This window comes from Pseudophryne corroboree, chromosome 12, assembly GCF_028390025.1.
Source record: "Pseudophryne corroboree isolate aPseCor3 chromosome 12, aPseCor3.hap2, whole genome shotgun sequence".
Lineage (NCBI taxonomy): Eukaryota > Metazoa > Chordata > Amphibia > Anura > Myobatrachidae > Pseudophryne > Pseudophryne corroboree.
In genome coordinates, this window is record NC_086455.1 from 12357063 (window position 1) to 12382711 (window position 25649).

Sequence of the window (25649 nt, forward strand, 5' to 3'; positions counted from 1 at the left end):
GCTTACCTGCATATACCTATTGCCGTATCGCATCAGCAATATCTGCGGTTTGCTATTGGCAACCTTCACTATCAGTTCCAGGCTTTGCCGTTTGGATTGGCTACGGCCCCTCATATCTTCACCAAGGTTCTGGCCGTGATGACGGCTCATCTCCGTCGCCAGGGCGTCAGGATCCTGCCGTATCTGGGCTACTTGCTGATTCTGGCAAACTCCCACGATGTCCTCCTCAGTCATCTACAACTGACGGTAAACTTCCTAAAAGCCCACAGGTAGCTCAGCAACTGGAAGAAGGCTTCGCTGGTCCCTGCTTGGAGCATGGTGCACCTGGGGGCACTGCTGGACACAGAGTCAATGGCTGTTTCTGTCTCCAGAAAAGATCCTGAACCTTCAGGACAGGATCAGATACTTCTTTCTCGCCCAAGGGTGTCAATACACTTGGCGATGCAAGTACTAGGCCTCATGGTGTCGGCTTTCGACATGGTAGAGTACGCTCAATTTCATTCCTGCCCTCTCCAGAGGTTAATCCTTTCCAAGTGGGACGGCTTGCCTCACTGGATCAGGTCTCACGTGATCTCCTTGACTCAGGAGGTTCGTCTGTCGCTGACCTGGTGGTTACAGGACCAGCAGTTGAGCAGGGGCCATCCCTTCTGGATCCCCAACTGGGTCCTTCTGACTACGGACGCCAATCTGAGAGGTTGGGGCGCGGTGTTGGAGCAACACTCTTTCCAGGGTTGGTGGACCAAGGAGGAATCACTCCTCCCGATAAACATTCTGGAATTGCGGGCAGTGTTCAATGCTTTGTCTCTCGCCTTGCCTCTGATACAGAACAGGCCTGTTCAAGTACGGTCAGACAACACCAGCACGGTGGCGTCCATAAACCATCAAGGCAGCACTCGAAGCCGTATGGCAATGATGGAAGTGTCAAATATTCTTCGTTGGGCGGAACGCCATCTGCCAGCAATATTGGTCCTCAACTCAATCGTCAGAATGTGCACGTCAGAGAGTGGAGTCTTCATCAGGAAGTCTTTCAACTCCTCGTGGACAAGTGGGGTCTACCAGATGTAGACCTGATGGCGTCTCGACACAAACACAAAGTTCCGGTCTTCAGATCAAGAACCAGGGATCTTCAAGCAGCGTTCGTGGATGCACTGGCAATTCCATGGAACTTTTGGCTGCCATACGTATTCCCTCCAGTGTCACTCTGCCCAGGGTACTACGGAAGTTCAAACAAGAAGGAGGAATACTACTTCTAGTCGTTCCAGCGTGGCCCAGACAGCATTGATTCTCAGACCTACAGGGTCTATCAATACAGCATACTGTTCTACTTCCTCAGCGCCCAGACCTCCTCGTTCTATGCTGAAGGCCCGCAAACCGGCATCTGCGCGGATTTATTACATGGTCTGGAATTCTTACTTCACCTGGTGTGCTGCTAAGAATTACGATGCATACAAATTCAATACTTCCAGACTTCTGGCTTTTCTACAACAAGGCCTGGACTTAGGCCTTCGACTTCATATCTCTGCCTTGTATTTGTGGTTTCAGAGAAAAATTGCGTCTATTCCTGACGTTCATACTTTCACTCAGGGTGTGTTACGGATTCAGCCTCCCTATGTCCCTCCTGTGGCTCCATGGGATCTGTCTGTTGCCCTGAATGCCCTGCAAGAGTCTCCTTTTGAACCTCTTGAGTCAGTGGACCTTAAATGGCTCACGGTCAAGGTCCTGTTCCTACTGGCTATTGCCTCTGCTAGGAGGGTGTCAGACCTAGACGCTCTGTCCTGTCGTCCACCCTTTCTGATATTTCACCGTGACCGGGCAGTTCTTAGATCTCGCCCTGGTTATTTGCCTAAGGTGGTATCATCTTTTCACCTTAACCAAGAGATTGTGGTTTCGGCCTTTATCTTTTCTGATTTGTCCCCCCAAAGAGCGGTCTTTGGCTGTGGTAAGGGCTCTCCGTATTTATGTGGAGAGGACTGCCTCTATCAGGAGGTCAGATTCCCTTTTTGTACTTTTTGGTTTTCACAAACGTGGCTGACCTTGCCAGATGGATTAGAATGGTGATTGCACAAGCCTATGCGCAGGCTGGACTCCCAGCTCCTGCTGCTATTAAAGCCCATTCTATTCGGTCTGTTGGACCTTCTTGGGCGGCCCCCCGAGGCGCGTCTGCTGAACAATTGTGCAAGGCGGCTACATGGTCCTCAGTGAACACGTTCATTAGGTTCTATGCCTTCGATACTTCTGCCTCCCAGGATGATTCCTTTGGACGCCAGGTTCTCATACCCGCTACGGCAAGTCCCCTGGTAGACTTACCATTATGAAATCTCTTTCTGCGAAGTACACTGGGTTCCACAGGGCGCCTGCCATGACGCACCTAGCTTCTGTGGGTTTGTATGGCATTAGCCGCTGGTCCCTTCTCCTGTCGTGAGAATGTGGTTCTATGTGACTAACATCTGCCTTCTCTTTTACCTGCTTCTGCATTGGACTGGTTAACGAAACTGTGCTCACAGTACCTGGAGGCGGGGTTATAGAGGAGGCCCCGCAATGCATTCTGGGACAGCTAAACCTTTAACCTGTTGGTGCCTGGATCAAGATCCAACTCTACACACTTGATGTTTCCCTGTGGAACCCAATGTACTTCGCAGAAAGAGATTTAACAATGGTAAGTCTACCATAAATCTCCTTTTCCTTGTACAGTACATCATCATTATTCCTCTGGCTATAAAATGCTGATTATTGCCTAGTACAACTCTCCTGTGCCAAGTGCTCCTCTCGCATGTTCTACTAACACTATGTCGGGTAGATTTAGTGATGCGTGAGCTGAGAATGTTGGTAAGATTGGTCCGGTGGTTGTCCCTCAGTAATGTACTGATGCGTTTTGTTGTGGCATATCTGACTTCGGGCCTCATTCAGACCTGATCACTCGCTAGGTTTTTTTTGCAGTCCTGCGTTCGCCTAATCGCCGGTCTAAACTGCATATGCACCGCAATGCGCAGGCGCGTCGTACGGGTACAAAGCGGATCGCCACTCAGCGATGGGTTTGTGTGAAGAATCCATTCGCACAGGCAATCGCAAGGTGATTGACAGGAAGAAAGCGTTTGTGGGTGGCAACTGACCATTTTCAGGCAGTGTCTGGAAAAACGCAGGCGTGTCCAAGCGTTCGCAGGGAGGGTTCCTGACGTCAATTCCAGTCCCGGACAGGCAGAAGTGTTCGCAGCGGCTGAGTAAGTCCTGGGCTGCGCAGAGACTACACAAGTTCGGTTCGCACAGCTCTGCTACACAGGCGTTCACAAACTTGCAAAGCGAAAATACACTCCCCTATGGGCGGCGACTAGGCAAACGCAGGACTGCAAAAAAAAAACTAGCGAGCGATCCGGTCTGAATTAGGCCCTTCATCAGATGAAGTTGTGGGTTATTCCTCAGAGAAACGCGTCAGTTATGCTACTTTGGGACTGACACTGGACTAATCCACCGTTTAGTGATGAGTAAACTGGTTGTCGTTATAAAGTGACACTCAATACGTGGGGTGTAACGATCATGAGGCTGGTAATACAAATGTTTACGTTGATTTGGGAGAGGGATAGTAATGCGTCTACTGCTACTGCCTATAGAATAGCTAAGGACGCCTCTGATTATCGCTGGCCGGAAGATGATAGCATTTACTAGTAGAGAGCCCAGCGAAGCAACAGAGGTCCACATGGTGACCTTGTAGTATTAAATGGCCCTAAAGAAAACAAAAAACATAAAGAATAGTAAGTGGACTACAGCCGGCAGAAGTAGTGTCCTGGAGGTCCAGGATAGCCAAGCTGATATCTTCATCATGGTCATTTCACCCTAGGGTGACTACAGCTTCCATTGTGTTGTCTCCATGTTGGTCTCTCTTTGACCACTGTTGTTTTGTCTGTTGTGCTACTGCCAGGGTGAAGCGACTGTCTCACGGGCACCACGAGTGGATCTCCCTCTCGGCGCCAGTCGGGGCCAACCACCTGGTGGTGGAGAACTTGCAGGCAGACGGCGACTACCAGTTTAGTGTCCTGTCTCAGAACAAGCTGGGGAGTGGTCCGTTCAGTGAAATCGTGACCGCCTCTCCTCTGAGTGAGTAACCTGGAGAGACCGAAACTTCCTACTTGTCTGTCTAGTGGTCGTTGGCGTGGGTTACCTCACCTCTCTCGTCACCAGTGGTTGTCTCTCCCCCTTCTCATCTCTCACAACTGCTGGTCTTCTTTGTCTTCAATAATCAATACTGTTTTGGCCTCTCAGGTGTCCCACCCACCACCTTGACTCCTCCTGTACCCACCACAGACCCTCGAGACACCCTCACCCCTCCGCGCTTCCTGGCCGCCAATGAGACGTCCCGCGGCGTGCTGCTGACTTGGGGTCCTCCGCTGCGCTCTTTCATTCCGCTACGTGGTTATGGACTGGAGTGTAGGCGGGACGAGGGAGCCTGGGAGCTGCTTGACGAATCCATCCCGACAACTCAAACCGAGCTGCTTGTTCCTGGACTGGTTAAGGTGAGGGAGACTTACTCCCAGCTCCCTAGGGAGAACGTGAGTTATAGAGAAATAGTGTTAGGGTTAACCACTAGATGGCGCTATAAGCAGTGGGAGGATAAGCAGAGCAGAATGTCTGCATGACCTCGTGTTTCAGCTAATACAATACACAAAGAAAATGTGAGATATATGGGCTTTATTTGCACAATGACTGATTTTGCTAGATCCGGCAATTTACATAATGTGGAAATAGGGGCAGTGTGCTACTAAAGAACCAGGGTGTTTATCTGTTAAACCCAGGAAAGCCATGCATTTGGAGGATAGGAAATGTGTGTCTTAGCTGCTCTGTTTGATTAGTCACATGCCTTCAGCTGCACCAAACAGCAGGGGAGAAATGCACTGAAATCAATCAAGCAGGTTAGACACACATTTCCTATCCTCCAAATGCATGGCTTTCCTGGGTTTAACAGATAAAAACCCCTGGTTCCTTTGTAGCACACTGCCCCTATTGCCACAATGGATAGTTAACACAACTACAGGCCAAGGGCCAGATTTATAGCAGGGTGGAGAGGGCATTTTCTGGGGCCAGAACAATATGTTATTACAACTGCTAATTAACTGTATTTGATAACTGTGCTTGATCGTTCCCCTTCCCCTATCGCCCCCTTTGGACCCACCACTGACCCACAGAATTGTGACACCAAGTGTAACAATCCCAAATATGACTTCCCATCACTTAGATGGGGCAAGCGTAATAAACATGGAGAGTGGGATCTCTCTCTGATTGATCTCAGAAACAAAGAAAGGCATTTACATCCGTCCTTTGACTGATGAGGGCTCTTTCAGGAGAAAGAGACCTTCCCATCAGTTAATAAAATAATTTTCCACGGGAATCCAGAATATGATGATCATTAAACTGTTGCTGGACATCAGAGGACAGAAGTTTCGGAAGAGGTCCTGTTGAAACTAGGTGATTAAGCACAAAAGGCTTTAACAAGAGATCTTAGCTATTCATAATGATGGGGCAGAACAAAACTTTGTGTGGACTCATTAGCTAAAGAAATGTAGGACAAGTTGAAGGACACCTTCAAGCGTATACACCTGGTAGAAAACCCACAACTTGTCAGGTTTTACCCTAGGTGCTCTAGTTTGGTGCCACCTTTTTATTGAGATAAGGCTGTAGAATAGCTTCATGGACTTTGGGCAAGATGCGCAAATGCAGACCCTGGAGCGAGAAGAAGATGGATCCAGGAGCCTGGGAGAAGTACCACAAACTGTGAACAAAGGCACCTTGTTTTTTTTCTTGGGTGGAATCATGAATGTGATTATGATAAGAGAACGTTGACCATGGATGAAGGTTGCCCCAGTAAACACAGACATCAATTCTCAAATTCAGTTCCAAGATCTGATTGATTCTTTCAGGGTCACTTTTGGACTGTGGTGAGAAATGCAGATATAAGTGTTAATTTGACTCCTATTTATTTTTATAGAATGTTCTCCAAAATTTAGATCTAGTTTGTGCCCCAGAGTGTTAATCAATTGCTAGTACTAAACATATGGAGTTAAAATACCTTGATTAATAGAGTGGCAAGAAAAGAAGCTGCATGGAGACATTTAGGAGCAGAAATACTCCTGGAGGAGGGAAGCTTGGTTATTGCATTATTCATGATGAGAGTCAGGGGTTTGCTGTAGACAGGAAAGGGCAATAGGGGTCCAGCTGGAGACTGATGAGATAGATTGTGTTGTGCACATAATGAGCAAACAAGGACATGTTGTTTATTGTACTGTAGGTGTTACTACCAGGCTAGATAAACACCTGCTGACCATGTCCATGCCGGAGAAGCCAAGTAAGAGCCTGGCCAGAAAGTAACGCTAGTTTGGTGTATTCGGAATCATGGTTCTCGGGTTGATGTGGAAACGGATGAAGAACTGGTTCAGGATGTTCTTACAGATCTCCACAGAAATGAGGAGGTGACGGAACACCAACTAGGCTAGATGTGATTTGTCCAGCTGCGGGCATTGCGGGTCCACCAGTGCGTTCTGAAACTCTTCATCACTGAAAGGGAATTATTTGGTGTTAGCTATTTTCCTGCATCTCCCATTTATTGGGGATGTTTGTTGCTAACCTAGGGAGCGGAGTCGGGAGCCCAGGCATTCAGAGACCCTAGTAAAGAAGTAATGTAGGTCAGTGAGATGAACCCACAGGCTTAGCCTCTATAGGGAGCAGCTGACACTACCAACAAGGTGCAAAATGACGCCAAACATCAGCCGAGGTCAGGGCCGGCAGTACAGATGATGAATCCGTTTAACAACCCAAGGTTCGGGTCACAAGCACACGATCAGAGGCTGATCTGGTTGCTATGGGCAGTGTCTTCGCTGGTCCACTTCTCCACTGTTTTACTGCTTTATACAGCATAAGGTATTAGAATGCCTACTGAGAATATTTCTCCGTCTCATCGCTTGCATGGATTCCAGCAACGGTCAAAAGCCAAGGAAGTAAGATCTGTTTACTGGGGGGCACAGATTGCTGTGAGACTATGCAGATCATTGAACTGGTCACTCTGTGGAATCCTGAGAATGGACAGATCCGCATTGTAAGAGGTTCTGCAGCAGCCTCAACAACTCTCTATCTGCTTACCCCAGTGTGCTACACGCATTAGAGTTTCTTCTGTACCCACCTCTAAGGCACATGCATGTTCTTTCTAAGATAAGTGATCTGGAAATAAAATGTGTTGGCACTCCGTCCTCAAGAGGCTGCACTGACAATCTGATGTTTAGTGCAACCCGGCACAGTGCATTATCCATATCATAATCTGTGTGTGTCGCTATTCTGTCCAGATTGGTGTAAATTCTCCAATTTGTGTGATGTACGGAATTAAATGCTGCAGGATAAAATGCAGCTTAATGTATTTCTCTTGCAGGATGCCATGTACGAATTTCGCCTGGTGGCATTTGCTGGCGATTATATCAGCGAGCCCAGTAACTCTGTAAACATCTCCACGGCAGGTGAGGGGGACGGGCACAACAGTGCAAGCTGTATGTTGTATAGATATTCTGTGTATTGCATGTGTATATTTACAGCTGTATTATGATCTGCCACTAGATGGCTCCACATCCATTGACATGAGTTCAGCCTACCTTGCTAGCTATGGCATAGACTGTAATACTCTGCTGTAGTCAATTATGATACAAATATAATCACGGCTCAGGGCAATAGCAGTCATGTGACTGTTGTTGCCGCCATGCAGTGGCTGTTCAGACGCACAGAGATGAACCGTGGCGCATAAGTGGTTGCATAGGGGCTGATCTAATTGTGGCACTTGCCCCCTGCTTGGACATCTAAACGAATGGGCGTCTGTTAAAGCTATTCAATTGTTGCTCCGATCAGACGTCCATTAACCGCCACACGCACAGTTTTTCCCGCAGCCTCCAGAAGTGCAAGAAAAAAATGTATAAAAAGTCCAAAGCGTCCAAACCTGGACATCAGACTCCCAATCGAGAACTTTACATGGATTTAGCCGCTTTTGCGTGGTTAAGCCCGGAGCAGTCAGTCACGTTACATGCTAATGGGCATCTGATCGGATCAACAATTGAATAGCTCCCATAGACACCTATTCGTTTAGACAACCAGCAGGGGACGGGAAGAGTGAGCGCAGACAGTATAAAGCGTCTTTCTGAACGGTTAGCATTAAGGTGGTCATTCCGAGTTGATCGCTCGCTAGCAGTTTTTAGCAGCCGTGTAAACGCTATGCCGCTGCCCACTGGGAGTGTATTTTAGCTTAGCAGAAGTGCGAACGAAAGGATCGCAGAGCGGCTGCAAACTTTTTTTATGCAGTTTTAGAGTAGCTCAATACCTACTCAGTGCTTGCGATCACTTCAGACTGTTCAGTTCCTGTTTTAACGTCACGAACACGCCCTGCGTTCGCCCAGCCACGCCTGCGTTTTTCCTGGCACGCCTGCGTTTTTCCGAACACTCCCTGAAAACGGTCAGTTGACACCCAGAAACGCCCTCTTCCTGTCAATCACTCTGCGACCAGCAGTGCGACTGAAAAGCTTTGCTAGACCTTATGTGAAACTACATCGTTCGTTGTAATAGTACGAAGCGCGTGCGCATTGCGCAGTATACGCATGCGCAGAAGTGCCGGGTTTTTTACATCATCGCTGCAGAGCGAACGAAAGCAGCTAGCGATCAACTCGGAATGACCACCTAAATCTGTTAGCTACAGTAGGTATCAATCAGAGAATATTATTTTAAAACAAATAAATGCCTAGCTATATCCGTTAAAGTGCAATCATGTGAATGGATTCCTGCATTCTATTTGTCTGTCACTGTAGTAAGTTTATAATCTAGTTCATATGCATTAAATATACAGAGGATAGTCATTATTCACTGCCAAGATCGTTCGCCAAGAATCTGTCTACTTATAAACACTTTCCTTGAGTCAGCCCAAGTTAAAATGTTAAATTATATTTTTACGTCCAAGTACAGAGGTTTTCTAGGTAAAATCGCAGTAGAGTGATAGTGTTATTATAAGTAACACGTCTTGGATTACAGTAGAAAGTATTTCCACAAGAGGATTCTGGGTAATGATAGTTTAGCAAATTGTATATTTGACATAATTATTATCTAATTAATGTATTATCTTACTAATGTCCCATTATACGTGCATAACTTATTTTTGGGTAACCAGCAAAATCTTGTGCTTAGCAGATCTGTAGGTACCGGACTGTCCCAATCAGCTGTGATTGGTCCGTCCTTTAACTCGCAACCGACAGATAGATTCTGGACCTATTGTACCCCGGTTTTGCCTTTAACAAAAAATTCCCAGTATAAATTTTAAGGATACAATCACCAAAGTCTAGCCACAGCCTGCAATTTGCAGACTATAATATCTCAGCCACATTCCTTACTGCATTCTACCATATTTCTGTGAAAGTCTGTTTCACACCCATGCCACTGACATAAGTGAAATCGTCATGCTATAAGACTGTAGGTGAGATACATTTGGGTACAAAGTACTATTTTCTTTTTTAACCCTTTCTCGTATTGGGAGAATGATAGATTGGAGGTGAAGATAGTTTATCATGTCTTGATCTCCACCAAAAACTTTTCTGTGTGTAGAATTGTCCTCTAATTTGGCTAGGGGAAGATTTAGATCTTCTCAGCTGTGTAGACTCTTGGACTCAATACTTCCATCGTGCCTTCACAGATCATTAGTTGTCTGTGACTCTTAATGAGAATAGATGACAATATCTATCCATATGTTACACAGGGATGAAGGTGTACCCATCACATACAGAGCTCCCGGAGGACCAGCAGAAGTCCCTGTTGGCTGGTGTGGTCGGGGGTGCCTGTTTCCTTACCCTGGCAATCATCCTCAGCACCATTGTCGCCTGTTTGATGAACCGCCGCCGGGTCAGACGTCGACGTAAACGGAGACAGCAAGGTATGGTGGGAGAACAGCTGTGTTTCTAGCTAGAGATGAAATGTGCTCAGCAGTAAGATGGGTGTGGGACCAAGCCAGATCAAGGACCTGTGGTGGGAGAGTGTGGTGGTTTTGGTTACAGGCCCTTTAAACAAGATACCAGTTAGGTATGCATGACTGCAGAGAATGATCTCATAGAGCTGGGTATTGTATTAGAGATATGGCTAGCTAGCGAAGGCCAAGGTGAGAGACAGCATGGTATGGTAGTGGAGCTGTACTAGATAACATTATGTGATATGGTATGTTTCAAGGAATAGGTCAACTTCACATCGCTGTATGGTTGTAGAGATACATGTGCCTAGATAGAGTCAGGACCTGTGAAAAGAGGAATGGTTGGAGATCTGTCTACATGGAAGTTAGAAGATGTGCTGAAGGTAGTCCTATCTCCCCAGCAATAAATTGCTGGGGAGATAGGCCTACCTAGCTAGATGTAGGATGCGTGATAACCAGGAAAAGTTAGGGAGATAGACCTACCTTGCTAGATACTGGACGCCTGATAACGAGGAACAGTTGGGGAGATAGGTCTCCCTAGCTAGATGCAAGTTGCCTGAAAACCAGGAACAGTTGGGGAAATAGGCATACCTTGCTAGATACAGGATACCTGATAACTAGGAACAGATGGGGAGATAGTCCTACCTCGCAAGATACAGGATGTCTGATAACCAGGAACAGATGGGGAGATAGTCCTACCTCGCAAGATACAGGATGTCTGATAACCAGGAACAGATGGGGAGATAGTCCTACCTTGCTATATACAGGATGCCTGATAACTAGGATCAGTCAGGGAGACAGCTCTACCTTGCTAAATACAGGCAGCTCAATTACCAGGAACAGTTGAGAAGATAGGCCTACCTTGCTAGATACAGGCAACCTGATAACCAGGAACAGTTGGGGAGATAGACCTACATTGCTAGATACAGGATGCCTGATAAACAGGAACAGCTGAGGAGATAGACCTACCTTGCTAGATACAGGTAGCCTGATAACCAGGAACAGCTGAGGAGATAGACCTACCTTGCTAGATACAGGCAGCCTGATAACCAGGAACAGTTGAAGAGATAGACCTACGTTGCTAGATACAGGATGCCTGATAACCAGGAACAGTTGAAGAGATAGACCTACCTTGCTAGATACAGGATGCCTGATAACCAGGAACAGCTGAGGAGATAGACCTACGTTGCTAGATACAGGATTCCTGATAACCAGGAACAGTTGAGGAGATAGACCTACCTTGCTAGATACAGGTAGCCTGATAACCAGGAACAGCTGAGGAGATAGACCTACCTTGCTAGATACAGGCAGCCTGATAACCAGGAACAGCTGAGGAGATAGACTTACCTTGCTAGATACAGGCAGCCTGATAACTAGGATCAGTCGGGGAGATAGAGCTACCTAGCAAGATACAGACAGTCCAATAACCAGGAACAGTTGGGGAGATAACTTGCTAGATACAGGATGCCTGGTAACCTGGAACAGTTGGGGTGATAGCCCTAAGTGTACCTTGCTAGATACAAGCAGACTGGTAATGAGGAACAGTTGGGAAGTTAGGTCTACCTTGCTAGATACAGGATGCCTGATAACCAGGAACAGCTGGAGAGATAGGCCTACCGTGCTAGATACAGGATGCATGATAACATGGAACAGTTGGAGAGAAAGACCTACCTTGCTAGATACAGGATGCCTGATGCCCAGGAACAGTTGGAGAGAAAGACCTACCTTGCTAGATACAGGATGCCTGATAACCATGAACAGTTGGGAAGTTAGGTCTACCTTGCTAGATACAGGATGCCTGATACCCAGGAACATTTGGAGAGAAAGACCTACCTTGCTAGATACAGGATGCCTGATAACCAGGAACAGTTGGGGAGAAAGACCTACCTTGTTAGATACATGACGCCTGATAACCAGGAACAGCTTGAGAGATAGGCCTACCGTGCTAGATACAGGATGAACAGTTGTGGAGATAGGTCTACCTATCTGGATACAAGACCTATGATAACAAAACAATGGAGATGTAGGTTTACAAAGTTACACTTAAAATGTGTCACCTCAGCTAATCAGGGATGCCTCACTGACCAGTACTATGGCAGTTTTATAGCAGATGAGGTTTCTTTCACCCTCCTCCCAACATATCCCAAGTGAGAGGTATGCTAGCTACAGCTCTTTTGTAATGGAATCAGCTTACATAAATGCAGACTGCAAAAAGATAATTATTTGGCCCCACATCCTGAGAAAAGAGAAATATTTAGTTATATAGCTACGTGAGGTATCTCATTGTTTTACTGCAGGATATACAGCCCTTGTCTTCAGACTGCAGGTTTCATTACCGTCATTCCATGAATCCACTGTGGTATATAGTGAGAGATGCATGGATGTCCTTGCCATGGAGTACTGTGTACCATTAATCAGCCCCACATAAACATTGTATCATTTTATTTTGTTTTAGATTGGAGTGCTTATACAGAGATCATAGGGTGGGGTCCATATGCCTTCACCCTGTTGTGTTCGTTGTGTCTACAGCATACTGATGTCACCCTTTGGCTCCGCTTGTGTGTTCACCCTGCATGCCCCTTGTCATGCCACCAAACATGTAGGAACATTGACCTTCAGGAGATCTGGAGTGTGAAGGTCAACAGATGTCATGTCCAAGCGCCTTCCCATCCTAAACCAAGCGACATGGCCACCTGTGTTGATATAAAACCTCATTGCCTGAGTAGTTTTAGCATGGGGGATCAGCAATGGCTTCTTATGTTCTTCATGTGCTGGTTCCCCAATAAGAAGAGTCATCTTGGACTTCAGTAACAATTGCTGGGACAATAAGGTGGTAAATTTGTCAAAATCAGATCTGATATTTAGTTAAGGACCGTGAGAAGTTCATTGTAATGGATTGGGAATCTCACATTTTAAGTCCCATTCCCCCAAACATTTTGTCAGCATCTGGGATAGGGCTTGAGTGAGGCCAGTATCCTACCTAAATTATGTTGCCAAATGTTCTTGTATACACTTTCCGCGATAACACTGTAAAACTACATATTCAGCCATGTTTCATAGTTTCAAATATTTAGCGCAGTATTTATAAGCAGAGAAAGACTTATATGACCAAACAGTGTATTGAGAGACAAAGAGGCTTAACAGGCAAACTGAACTTCTCTAAATCTAAGGCACCAACAAAGTTCTACTAGCTGTTGGGTACAAGGGCTTGTGCTTTCCTCTAAAGACCGATGACCCCACATACATGCACTTTTCCGTTATACCCAGCCAGATCCCACCCATTTAGTATGGATATTTGACCAGGTTTAGAGCTCACAAGGTAGAATGGTTAGTCAGTTTGGTTGTATTGACCAAACCTTAACCACAACGTTTGCCCCCAGAACTAGTCGTCTTGGAGATCCGTATTAAATATCATCAGTGGGAAACTCCTTATTGATGCTTATAGTTAATGGACTTGTATATGTGCCCTACATATTTTCATTTGGATGAGTATATTTAGTAGGACTTGGGCTACAGCCACACGTAGGTTTGGTTAATTTTCCGTCTGTGGCCTACATACATGTAGAAGATAAGTAGGTCACTAGATGAACAGTTCACATTGGCTCGAGTTCTTCTCCTCATTTGATCCCTGTTGTGTTCTCATAACCTTCCAGATACACCAATGGTCTTCTCCCAACCCAAGAAAGCCTCTCCTTCACAGTAAGTGTCTTCATGCTCATATGTCACTTCCTGTTCACGCATTTCACGCTATCCGTCCTTAGCTTTGATCATCAGTGTCTTGGCTTTATGTATTTGGCTCCAACCACTGATTGGTTCAATGGCCAGCAGGTCCTGCCTTAGAGTAGACACGTGGTGGTTCAAAAGAAACCTCTGTGTAAGTTTACTGTCTTGTCTCCTCATGAACATACATTTCCCTCACAATTACTCAGACCTTATTGTTAATGTATAGTAGAGTTATGATAAATGTGAAATGCCCTTCTCTCTCTAATCTGGCTTCAAATCATGTGAAATGACCAGGTCTTGTTCACCAACTATGAGAATTTGATAAGGTGTGGCTTAAGCCGCCAATCCAATAATTCCATCCTTAAACTATACATGTGAAAATAAACATTTTTATATTGTCCGTTTCTAATGATGTATTTACAGTATAGTTTTACCTTAGTCCTTAGATTTTAGCTAAAATGTATCTTTCAGACATATTTCAGCTTATTCCTTTACAAAAACTTGTCTTACATGAGTTTTTTTTTTTTCTTGTTTCTTAGAAATTCTAATGGTTCTAGCAGCCCCGACAGTCTCATGAGGCTCAAGCTTCAAGTGTCACCATACGAAAGCTTCCGGAGATCTCTGCATTTGGGGGAAAAGACGGTGAACAACCTAGGTGTGACCCACGGGAGCAGCACAATTGGCAAATACACCATTTATGAGAGTCATGTTGGAGAGTGTGTGCCATTGGAGCGTATAAGTCGTGGCCCCGATGGACGTTTCGTGGTGGAGACGGAGACCAGGCCAAACAGGGGGAGCATCCGGGGCTTCCCTTACGTGACGGAGACTGATCTCTACCCAGAATTCAACGCCAGAGACTCCTCAGATCTCAGCCAATGTTCACAGGCCAAAACATACTTGCAGGTTTGCCAATTACCTGAGCGGCACCTGGAGTCCTGGAGGGATGAAGTGAAGATGAGACCAAAGGCCACAGGTCAGGCCCGTAAGGATGCAAGAGATTCTGGTCACCGCCAAGGAAGGTATTTTGGCTGTAGTAGCAGCCCTCTGGATGAAGTCAAACCCTTCCGAATCGCAGATATTAGTCCTGTGACATCTGCTGTGACACTCCCGTATGGGCAAGTAGAAGAGGCACGGTGTGGAGATTCAGCTGAAATGGAAGGCGGTTTGGAGAGAACTATTTCTACACTCCGAGAATCGGAACATGACTGTTTCTCCTCATTGAATACAGTAATTCGAGCTCCTTCTCTACTGTCGCACAAACCTCTTGTATTCAATGACCAAGCAAGCCAAATGAGACATAGCTTGTCAACTCAGAGTGGCATTCTCCAATATCTCAGTCTACCTTTCTTTAAGGAGATGAGTGTCGATGGGGACTGGCCAGTGGAGGAAGAATCTCATGCTAGGAGCTCAGAGCCAAGCTCTTCAGAGACTGAGGAACGAGAAGTCCCTAATAACATGCATTTGGATGATAGGACATTAATGGATGTTGATGGAACAAGTGGGGCTCGTAAAGAGGACTCTCCACGGGCCACCCACAATTTATTGCCACTTGAATATATGAACTGTAAACAAGAGCAGTCTGTGCCTGTCAAGTCTTTTCTGAAACCCCCAGAGCCTAATTTGGGACCCGCAAAAGCAATCTTACCAGGTAGCCTACTGTGGACCCAACCACCAGAGAATTCTGAACGTTTGAAAGTAGGGCAGAGAGCACAATGGGGACATGGGAATGTCTTCATGGACAATAGACCTCAGCAACACATTCCCTCTCATTTTGAATGCCCTCTAGAGGACCAGCCGCTCTCAGTGTTCACAGACTTCCAGGCCCTGGAAAAACAGAGGCCGCCAGTAGATAAATCCCTCTTTTTGCATGGCTCAGAGAAGGTGATGCGGAGTAGTCTCACCAGCCAGAGCAGTGGCAGAGGGAGTGTCTCCTTCCTCAGGCCCCCTTCTCTGGCACAGTCTGTGGGGGGAAGCTACCTCAACTCACCACTGGGTGAAACCTCTAGTTGGTACAGCGGAGGGGGGTCCCAGGGCTCTAGTGCTGAAGACTATAGGCACAGGAAGGACTCCTTATTGGCGACTATAAGCAATAGGTGAGTACGGTTAATAATTGGAGTACATTATACACCTGGGCATGCACATTCTAGAAGTAAGTCATTTAGAAGAGGTCTGGAAAGGTGGCAGGTTGGTGTTAAGAAATCAAGATGGCTACACAAGTAATGATACTGATGGGGATGTTGGCAAATTGCCCCACTAGCACCATGCACATAATCACTACATGATCTTATTAGTAGAATAATATCCAGTCTAACCCCGTGGAACATTGACAAATGCCTACAAGTTGGTAGCGGATATAAGCAAGGAGGTTAGCCCACAGGTTGATTCCAAACCAGAGTAGGTGTTATTGAATATAACTGGATAGACGCGATAAAAGACAAACAGCAGTCAACACAATAAGGTATCAATCTCTCTTGGGCTAATTACTATATTGCTGTACAGCACTATAGCGTTCTGATAACACAGTGACAGACTTGTGCACATGCAGATATTTTTATAGAGGCACGTAAACAAGATTTGCACCTGAAGTCCAGACAGTCTGACCTTTAAGTTTGTGAATAATATTTTCTCAGACATGTCATGTTGTTTAGACAGATGAATCATGCACAATAACACACGATTAAGAGACAGCACGTAGCGATTAACCATTTAACTACATATGAACATGAAATCACTTTGGGGCATTCTAATATATCTGCTCAATGAATGACTGCTGTCTTGTACATGTGGTCTTCTGCAATCCCCTCCAAAAGGATCCCATGTATGAGGCCAAATATATAGATTTTAGAATTTAAGGATTTAAGCTGTTTTCAAATGTCAGAAACGTTATTGTGAAAGTGGGTGGGATCTCCTCATTTAGGGCATACAAAGCATAATGTACATATTTCACTAGCACAATGCAAGCGAGGAGTCTGTACTATAGGGGACACGTTCAACATCGACATAGCTTTGACATAGTGAGCCATCTTGTAACAGAAGCTGTTCACATCCTCTTTGCTAGTTTATCACAACCAGAATAATCCCACAAAATCAAGGAGTGATCGATTAACCCGCAACCCCAGGAATTCTGGGTATAGATATGCAGATTGCGCCATGGGACAGCCATGCCCCCAGAACCACTGGCCTATCAGCTTGGATTAGGCTGGACATGCAAACACAAACTTGTTGAAGCCTGATTTGATTTGTTAGATCTCATCAGTGCCTCCGGGTTACAGTGACATAGTAGAAAAAGCCTAAGACCCTTTCATTATAGAATAAACCAGGACAGCTCCTTAATTGTCCTACACATGCAGCCGTGCATCATTGTAGAGTCTTCTGTGATGGTCCATAGGGTCCTTCTAACTTACCTCACTTTGGACCTGAGTCTGGTCCAGAAGCAATTCCGGTTGCCATGGATATCTGCAAATGCACATGATTTGTTTACAGGCCAGAAACATTTTATTTTTAAGACCTAAAACTATTTACAGGTGCCATCCTATGTTTTTAACTGTGGCCAGATGTTTAGGAAGCCTGCACACATATCAATCACACAGTCATGGCCTTCTTTAAATGCCTGAAATAAGACTTCTGTAGTTTAGTTCCTTATAACAAGCTACAGGCAGCGTATTCACATATTACTTGTCATACACCCCTAGGCGGAACACGTCTGTGGACGAGAACTATGAGTGGGACTCAGATTTTACTCTGGAAGCGGACCTCTTGGACGCCCTGCAGGTCTATCGCAGCAGTAACGGTGGCCGGCCCATCTCCACCATCGATGCAGGGGAAGTGGAACGTCAAAGTGAGTTGTGTTTCTTACGGTCTCCTAGGTAACAGAATTTGATCATAGATCATCTGCCTCTTTCAGTAAGGTGTCTCCTTGACCCAGTAGATGGGATTTGGATAAAATCTCTGTCCTAGTCACCCCAAGGCTACAGTACTGATTATGGGAGGAGATACCTTGTAAGAAAGAGGTCTACTCCCGTGTTTAAATACTGGTTTTTAATTGTATTTTTTGTCTGAATATTTTCTTATTTAGAGTCCTTCTATATATTTAATGTAATTATTTTACCTTATATCAGAATAGCATTGTGGAGCAATGTGGATATCACATATAGGGGTATATTCAATTGGCTGCGGTAATTTACTTCGGTTAATTGACTACCCCCCGGAACTTTTCAAATAGCCCCAATCAGTGGCGGAACCTCGGCAGCTGTGCATCTGGAAGGCTTATTGTACATTAAGAAAAAAGAAAAAAAGAGAGAGAGCGCAAGCAGACTAGACTATAGTAATTTTAATCTTAAAATATGCACAATCCCAACATGATGAAATTTACCACAAGACTTATATACATAACATAAAAACAATTAATTCCGCAATAATATAGGATCCACACTGAAATTCTTAAATGTTCCCACAACACTAGTGCACTAGTAATACCCAATTGGCTGATGTAATGATCCTTTATATGGAACCAACGGTTCCGGTATGAATGGTCGACCATGTTATGGTCGACAGTCATTAGGTCGACCACTATTTGTCGACATTGACATGGTCGCCACATGAAAATGGTCGACACATGAAAGGTCGACATATGAAAAGGTCGACATGAGTTTTTTAAACTTTTTTTTTTTTGTGTCGTTTTTTGCGTAAAGTGACTGGGAACCCCAATTAGTGCACCGCGTCCCCTCGCATGGCTCGCTTCGCTCGCCATGCTTCGGGCATGGTGCCTTCGCTCCGCTGCCGCTTCGCTCGGCACACTTTACCGTTCCAATCGTAGTCCATGTGGATCGTAAAGTATGGAAAAGTTCCCCAAAAGAAAAAAAAGTTAAAAAACTCATGTCGACCTTTTCACGTGTCGACCATTTTCATGTGTCGACCATGTGTCCATGTCGACCATGTCAATGTCGACCAATAGTGGTCGACCTAATGACTGTCGACCATAACATGGTCGACCATGTGAACGGATACCGGAACCAACGTATCCTACAGTTCGTATTTAAAGTGCTCACAACTGATGGGTCTATTAAGAGGATTTCAGATAGCACTCAAAAATCAGTTCCGTAGTTAAGAGATATTTTTCTTTAGAAGATTGCAATTAATAAACTTTGTAACAATTGCACTGTTACTTTGGATGTTATAATGTCTCTATTCCTTAGACAACATGCTATGCCTAAATTCAAAGCACACCGCAGAAGCTCCGTCTGTCATTCTGACAGATGACCGGGTGCCGCTCACTCCAGCGGCTTCGTCTGTTGCTCTCTCACTGTGACGTGTCAGAGCGGTTACCGCTTGTCGCTTCCAGGAGTTCCGGCGGTGCTGAAAATAACCAGGCGCCGCTGGCTCCAAGGGGGTTAGCTGACGGCCACGGTCCCCATGTTGCAGCGGGGACCAGTGCAAGTGGCTCCAATCAGACAACCTGGCGGTATTGGAAGTGGAATAGATGAGGCCGTGGAACTGTAGAGAGTGCTTGGATCCTGATGCAGCCCTGACGCGTTTCTCGACCGGCACGCACTGGTTGTTTCCTCAGAGGGTTAGAATAGCTAGGCCTCAGAGCTGAGAATAAGTGATCCTGAGGCAAAGATAGAAACTATTATCCCTCCGTCTTGTCTCTGGGCCCGCGACACTTCAATTACAGAGTTCCGTCCGGCCATGCGACTGTACTCATTATGCTGTCAGACCGAATTACAGCGACGCAAGCTACCATGCATCCGTGTGTCAGGACAGGGGGAGCCCTCTGTGTATTAGTAGTAGAACATCGGTCAGATACACAGATAAAACCCCCGTCCTCTCTGCTTTACTCATTTATAAGTACAGGCCCGGCCCTCCCCACACTGCAGCTATAAGTGGAAACATTAGGTTCTCCCGTGAGGGTAGTTACAGGGCCACAGACTTAGTATTCCGGGAATCAGAGTGCAGGGCCTGTCAGGAAATCCTGTACGGGGGCCATGTGATTTCCCACAAGAGGGGAACAGGTTCGGCAGAAGCTGAGACTGGTGTCAAAGAGCCTTCGATCAACCAGAGATTTCATGTGATTCAGCGGCAGGTTTACTGCGCCGCAAACCTGTGGCAGGTGTAGCTCTCTGAGATGGCGGGGACTGATTGGGAGGTTGGGGGTGCCGGTTATAGCTACGCTTACTGGCGACTATTAAAGCCAACAAAAACATTGACACTTGACATTAATGTGACACGACCATATTGTACACAGCCGTTTAGAGTTTATAAAATAGCAAATTCGTTTATTAAAAATGTAGTGATAGTAGTAATAAAAAAAAGACACAAAGATACAATGTGAATAAGCACACGTGGACGAGGGGCTTATCTTGTGAATGTGAATTGCTACCTTCTGTGGATCATTTCTAGTACGATGCTGTCACTCGTCCTTGCGTCCTTACTCATAGTTTTTTTTTATATGTGTCTCTTTTTTTACTTATATCATTGCACTTTTGGCTCATGTAATAATATAAGATTTTTTTACCACTATATTTGATGGTGTTTAACCTGTTCAGGGCTTTCCAATACCAGAATTTCTTATTGTCTTTTGCCTTAGAAGGTTACAACTTGTCAATTTTTTGCGGGGGATTAAGTTGCTTCTGATAATGATTGATAATTGTATGTGATTTTTTTTTTTTTCCATTATACGTCATTATTTCACAGATCTAGAATTAGCGCCTGGCTCCATAGTTTGTATATTTTCTGTGACCATATTACGTACACAAGGTTCTGCGCCAGTGATTTTAGAACGATGTAACAGTATTTAGGCGCGGCCAGAATCCAGGGCCAGATTAAGAGTGATGGGGGCCCAGGGGCAATGAAGTTGTGGGGACCCCCACTACTATACCCCTGAGCATATCCCCGACACACACACACACACACCGCCCCTGCTTTAATCCAGCCCTGCCAGATTCTACTTTACCTATCATTAGTATATGAGACGTCCGTGCAGAATGAGATATACCAGTGGTTCTCAAAATGGGTTCTGCATGGCACTTCCAGGGGTACCATAGGTTGGTGGTCCAGGACCAAAACAAATGATTTATAGTCCGTGTGATAGGCAAAACCAGAGCTGATGGCTACCAATCACAAAATATGTGGCCAAACATAATTGCGACCCTCTCCACCCGCACATAACGGACTCTATGGATAACATAGAAGCACAAGTTGCTTAATTTAATCATTTTTGCGCCATTTTTCTAGAAGAAAGTTTTGGCCTGGAGGTGCCGCAAAAAAATGCTATTACCACTGACATATATACCAAGACGTTTTAATTAAAGCACCGTGCCAGCGTAAATATTCCCAATTTGGGAGAGGTGCCCTGGGCTCCTGGTTTTCTAGAGGCACCAACGTGAATCCTGAGTATGAGTAGGAAGGCGAGATAGACCGCCTCCATCCTAGAGAAAGCCTCACTCTTTCTCCCAGGCCCCGGGGTTACAACACAAGAAACAACATCTCACAGGACTGACAAGAAAAACAGCCTATTGTGGAGCGGTGTAATTACTATAATTGCCCCTCAGGGACACAGAACCTCCCTCCTGCCAAGAGCTGAGAAACTTTCCATCCTCTCCTGCAGCCAATGACGAGCTTATAGTCCATTTATTTAATCCCCATTTTTCTCCTTTGATCCGGGAAGGTGCCATGGTTCTGCAAGTATAGGCCTGAGTTAGGGCCTACGTGACTGGTAGAGATGGAAAAAGTGATTGTCTGGAACTCTGCTAATACATATTGTATACAATGCTCTTGCAGGGATAAAACAAGTGTTCCATGTATCAGTGGTTGTCTGTAAAGTTGGGCCATGTTCCTGTCGTCCTGCAGTTTGGCCACTGGGGGCACTCTTTGGCCACCTCTTGCATTGCTTTGGCCTGTTTGGTTTGGGTGTACGTCAGATTTAGGGCACAACGATAGATATACAGCCACTGGCTGCTAAACTTTTTTTGTCTCCTTCTTTCGCAGGTGTGAAACTTCCTTCTGAGGCAGCCCCTTGCCCGGCTGGATCAGGATCAGTGGACGCCCTCGAAAACCATTACCCACCGACTTTGTCCAGCCCGGAGGAGCGCTGTGCGGCCTTAAAGGAGGAGTTTTTGGAATACCAGAGGCGTAGGCGGGCGGCGCAGAAAGTGCACACAAGGAGCAAAAACTACGAAGAGTGTTTTGAGCAAGCGACGCTGTTTTGACCCCAATCGTTGCTCCTCGGACTGGATTATACTTGTGCAACAAGACCAGAAGGGACACTGTTACTGTGAGCGTTATCAGGTGTATCTTATTCACTGTCCCCTGTTCCGCATTGCGTTTACCAATACCCTGCGGTTACCAGTCATCAGGGTTACCGGGTTAGCCAATCAAATGCTTTTTATAAAATCTCCGTTCTGCGCATCTCTTGGGCGCCAACCATCCGATTTTCCCACGTAAAAATAATCCGCTTTATACTGTTGAATACCATTATTTTTTACATTTTATTTTTGTAGTCGAAGCTAATTCGTTTGTTTCTAAAGTTTTGCAAGTAAAACTACAAAGGTGTAAAGTTGTCAAAGTCAACAAAAAAAAAGCTTTATTTTTGGTTGTTAATGTAAGAGGCCGGGAACGGCCTGTACCACAGCGCAGAGAGACCGAGGACGAAGAATGGTCGCCATGTTTACATACAGTATATATAAAGGAGACCCAAACCTCGCAGCATTGGGACACATTAGATTTCTGCATTGACCACGTCCCAATCTGCTTATACTGTGCCCTTTTTTCTCCCTTTATTTTTTTTGCACTGAAAAAATCAGGACTGTTCACGAAAATTGGGTCTGCAGGGAAGTTTGATAGTAGAATAAGCCTTGTAGCAGGTTCCTCGGAGGAGGCTCGTACCCCCTGTGTCTCCCGCAGTTCCGCCGTTGAGCGGAAGAGTTGCAGCTCTGGTCCTTGGCAAGTGGGCACCTCTCTCTGCTTGCTGGGAAACTCTGAGCTCTTCCCGTTCCCCCGTGTGGGGCCGGCTGCGTTACATGCAGTCTCAAGCAGAGCCCCTGTATATATCTCCTGCGCTCCTGGAATGCGGCCTGTGACAGCTCTGTACATGCAGAGAGAGTATGGAATCACTAGTGACCTCGTTACAGAAGGAGGATTCCCAGACGGCAGCTGAAACCTTTCATCCCTTTCCTCTTCTCAGTTCTCCGCCTGACACAGAATTGGCCAAGTTTCCCGATATTATCCACTCTCTGATAACCGTTCCAGCGTAATTCCTTCACTGCTATATTATAAGTGTATTTATAATATCGCTACCTTAAGCCTATAATGCGAGTTGGTTGATATGAAGGCGCTTCCGTGTAAGAGTTCTGTTTCCGAATAGGGCGTGCATAGCATGTGGGGTGGGGGGAGGGGTCATTTTATTTTCTATGCAGAGTTAAGTTAGTAGCTCTCATTTACATAGAATGCAGATTGTATGTAGCGGATCAGCCGGCATGAGGGCAGAGCTTTCCGGCCGTGTCAGATGCAAAGTGACCGCCATTATTGAGTAAGCGCCGGATTGCACTACATTCGTTTGCAATTTGGATATCGGACTTGTTAGCGGGGGTAGAGCATATGGTCATTACATCAACAATCACAATGGTAACAGTCAAAAGATCGACACCGTTATGTTGAAATGGTTAAAATGTTGACACTGGGGGTTATTCCAAGTTGATCGCTAGCTGCATTTGTTCGCAACGCAGCATTCAGGCTAAAAAAACGGCAGTTCTGCGCATGCGGCGCAATGTATACGCGCGACGTACGGGTACAACAAACAATGTATTTTCACACAGGGTCTAGCGATGCATTTCAGTCGCACTGGCTGCCGCAGAATGATTGACATGAAGTGGGCGTTACTGGGTGGCAACTGACCGTTTTCAGGGAGTGTTCGAAAAAACGCAGGCGTGGCTGGGCGAACGCAGGGCGGGTTTGTGACGTCAAATCTGGAACTGAATGGTCTGAAGTGATCGCAAGCGCTGAGTAGGTTATGAGCTACTCTGAAACTGCACAAATTTTTTTTGCTGGCTCTCTGCGATCCTTTCGTTCGCACTTCTGCTAAGCTAAAATACACTCCCAGTGGGCGGCGGCATAGCGTTTGCACGGCTGCTAAAAACTGCTAGTGAGCGATCAACTAGGAATGACCCCCACAGTCAAAATCTTGACGCATGGCACGTTGGCTCAGTCAAAATGTGGACAATAGAAATTTTAGGGTTAGGATGAAAATTGAGTATCGACATTATGGGGCCTGGATACTGAATGTCGGCGTCTTGAATGACAAAACACGTTAGTAAGTGAACCATTGGCATATATATAATGGGTGCAGGGGGTGTGGTGCACACGGGCCCCTGGGCTGGTAGATGTAATATAGCGGATACTGTATATATATCTGCCATTATATTTTTATATAGGAAAGTTATATGGTAAAGCGTGAAAAATGAGTTGGTTGCTACTTTACCTCTCTCCACTTTCTCTCTCCAAGTTTTGATAAATCTCCCCCATATCATCGCAAACCTATGCAGTTCTGGTTTGGTGTAGAAACGTTATTGTTCTCGCGGGATGCAGTTTCATATCCAACCAACTAGTATTAGAGGCTTAGCGGTAGACTTTTGCTGGTTTTACTACCCAGGTGAGGACTGTCCTCCAATTTCCAGTGTACTGTAGATTTAAGACCAGATTTGTAATTCTGTATTATTCATGGAACGTCTTATTGGCCAAGAACAGTCATGTGACTCTTTCTCCAAAAGGAACGTTGAAAGAATTTATATCCCATGATGCATTAAAGTCTCGCTGTCCTGCCCCCTCATCACACCATGCTAATGATATACAGTCATATTACACTTATTGCTGTCACACCAAAATATAATAACAACCTACTTTGATCAAGTTTAAAGTACTTCCGTTACTTACGGTGAAGGCAGCCATTTTGTGAACCAGCAAGCATTAACATGCACCCTATTAAAAGTCAAAGAGCATAGAATGATTTGAATGGCCTTTTCCTCGTGGATATCTGTTCAGCCCACAAAATGGCAGCCGCCACAGTGCATAGGTGATACTCGTGGATATCTGTTCAGCTCACAAAATGGCAGCCGCCACAGTGCATAGGTGATACTTGTGGATATCTGTTCAGCCCACAAAATGGCAGCCGCCACAGTGCGTAGGTGATACGTGCTCTGTAAACGAGTTAATACCTTTGAGCTTGTTCTTTGAACATATCATTAGATTGTCAGCTTCTGCGTTTAGATTTAATTTGCTGATATTTTACGATTTGTGTTGACGCTTCTTGGCTTTCTTACTTTACCACCTCGCAAAGCTCTGCATTCATGAAGATGAAGTGTAGTGGCCAAGCTATGTTTGGTGGGGATGATGGCGGATTTAGTTGGTCCTAGTGGACTGACAGGGCTGAATATTGGTCCCCGCCACAGAGGTAACATCGTTACCATTCACAGCATTTAACTACTCCCATAGATGACTTGACGTAAAAAAAAGGGAGCGCTCTTCCTGTCACATTATGCGCAGCATTTTCTCATCTCCGCCATGCCTGTGCATATATTTTGCCCCGTAATGACAATATGGAGAGCAGGGAAGGATTTCAGTCCATATAGGATTTCATACATATTGTGCCATTTCTGCATGGTCTAAACATTTCCAGATAGCGGGACTCAGCTTGACGCCTTGTTCGCAGATCAAGGGTCAGAGGGGCATGGCCCTGCATCACAGGTGGGGGGGGTGTACAGCTCTTCTGACGCACTAGACCGCCCCCGCTTCATGTTCCCTTCCTGTTTACTGCCGTGTACACGTTGGCGGCACCTGTTCACCACTGGTTTGCTATGCAGTGTTACCATGAACTAGTCATTCATTGCAACTTCCTGTCCCGATAGTCACAGAGACCCCAAATCGGGACTATCGCGTCTAAATCGGGACATTTAGGAAGTATGTTGAAATATAG

The 25649-nt window shown here is 45.6% G+C and overlaps 1 protein-coding gene across 2 annotated transcripts in view; it reads left to right on the forward strand.

Annotated features, from left to right (window-relative positions):
* The window catches only part of IGSF9 (immunoglobulin superfamily member 9), a 91835-nt gene extending 67152 nt beyond the window's left edge, over window positions 1–24683 (forward strand). The window contains exons 14-21 of one of the 2 annotated variants that reach the window (XM_063947004.1): window positions 3914–4089; window positions 4255–4505; window positions 7406–7490; window positions 9758–9931; window positions 13615–13660; window positions 14224–15777; window positions 17377–17522; window positions 21671–24683. In XM_063947004.1, the coding sequence (XP_063803074.1) occupies window positions 3914–4089; window positions 4255–4505; window positions 7406–7490; window positions 9758–9931; window positions 13615–13660; window positions 14224–15777; window positions 17377–17522; window positions 21671–21891 (2653 nt within the window). In that variant the 3' untranslated portion in view covers window positions 21892–24683. The remainder of the gene's footprint in view (window positions 1–3913; window positions 4090–4254; window positions 4506–7405; window positions 7491–9757; window positions 9932–13614; window positions 13661–14223; window positions 15778–17376; window positions 17523–21670) is intronic. The other variant, XM_063947005.1, reaches the window with a different exon arrangement.
* Window positions 24684–25649: the final 966 nt, after the last annotated feature.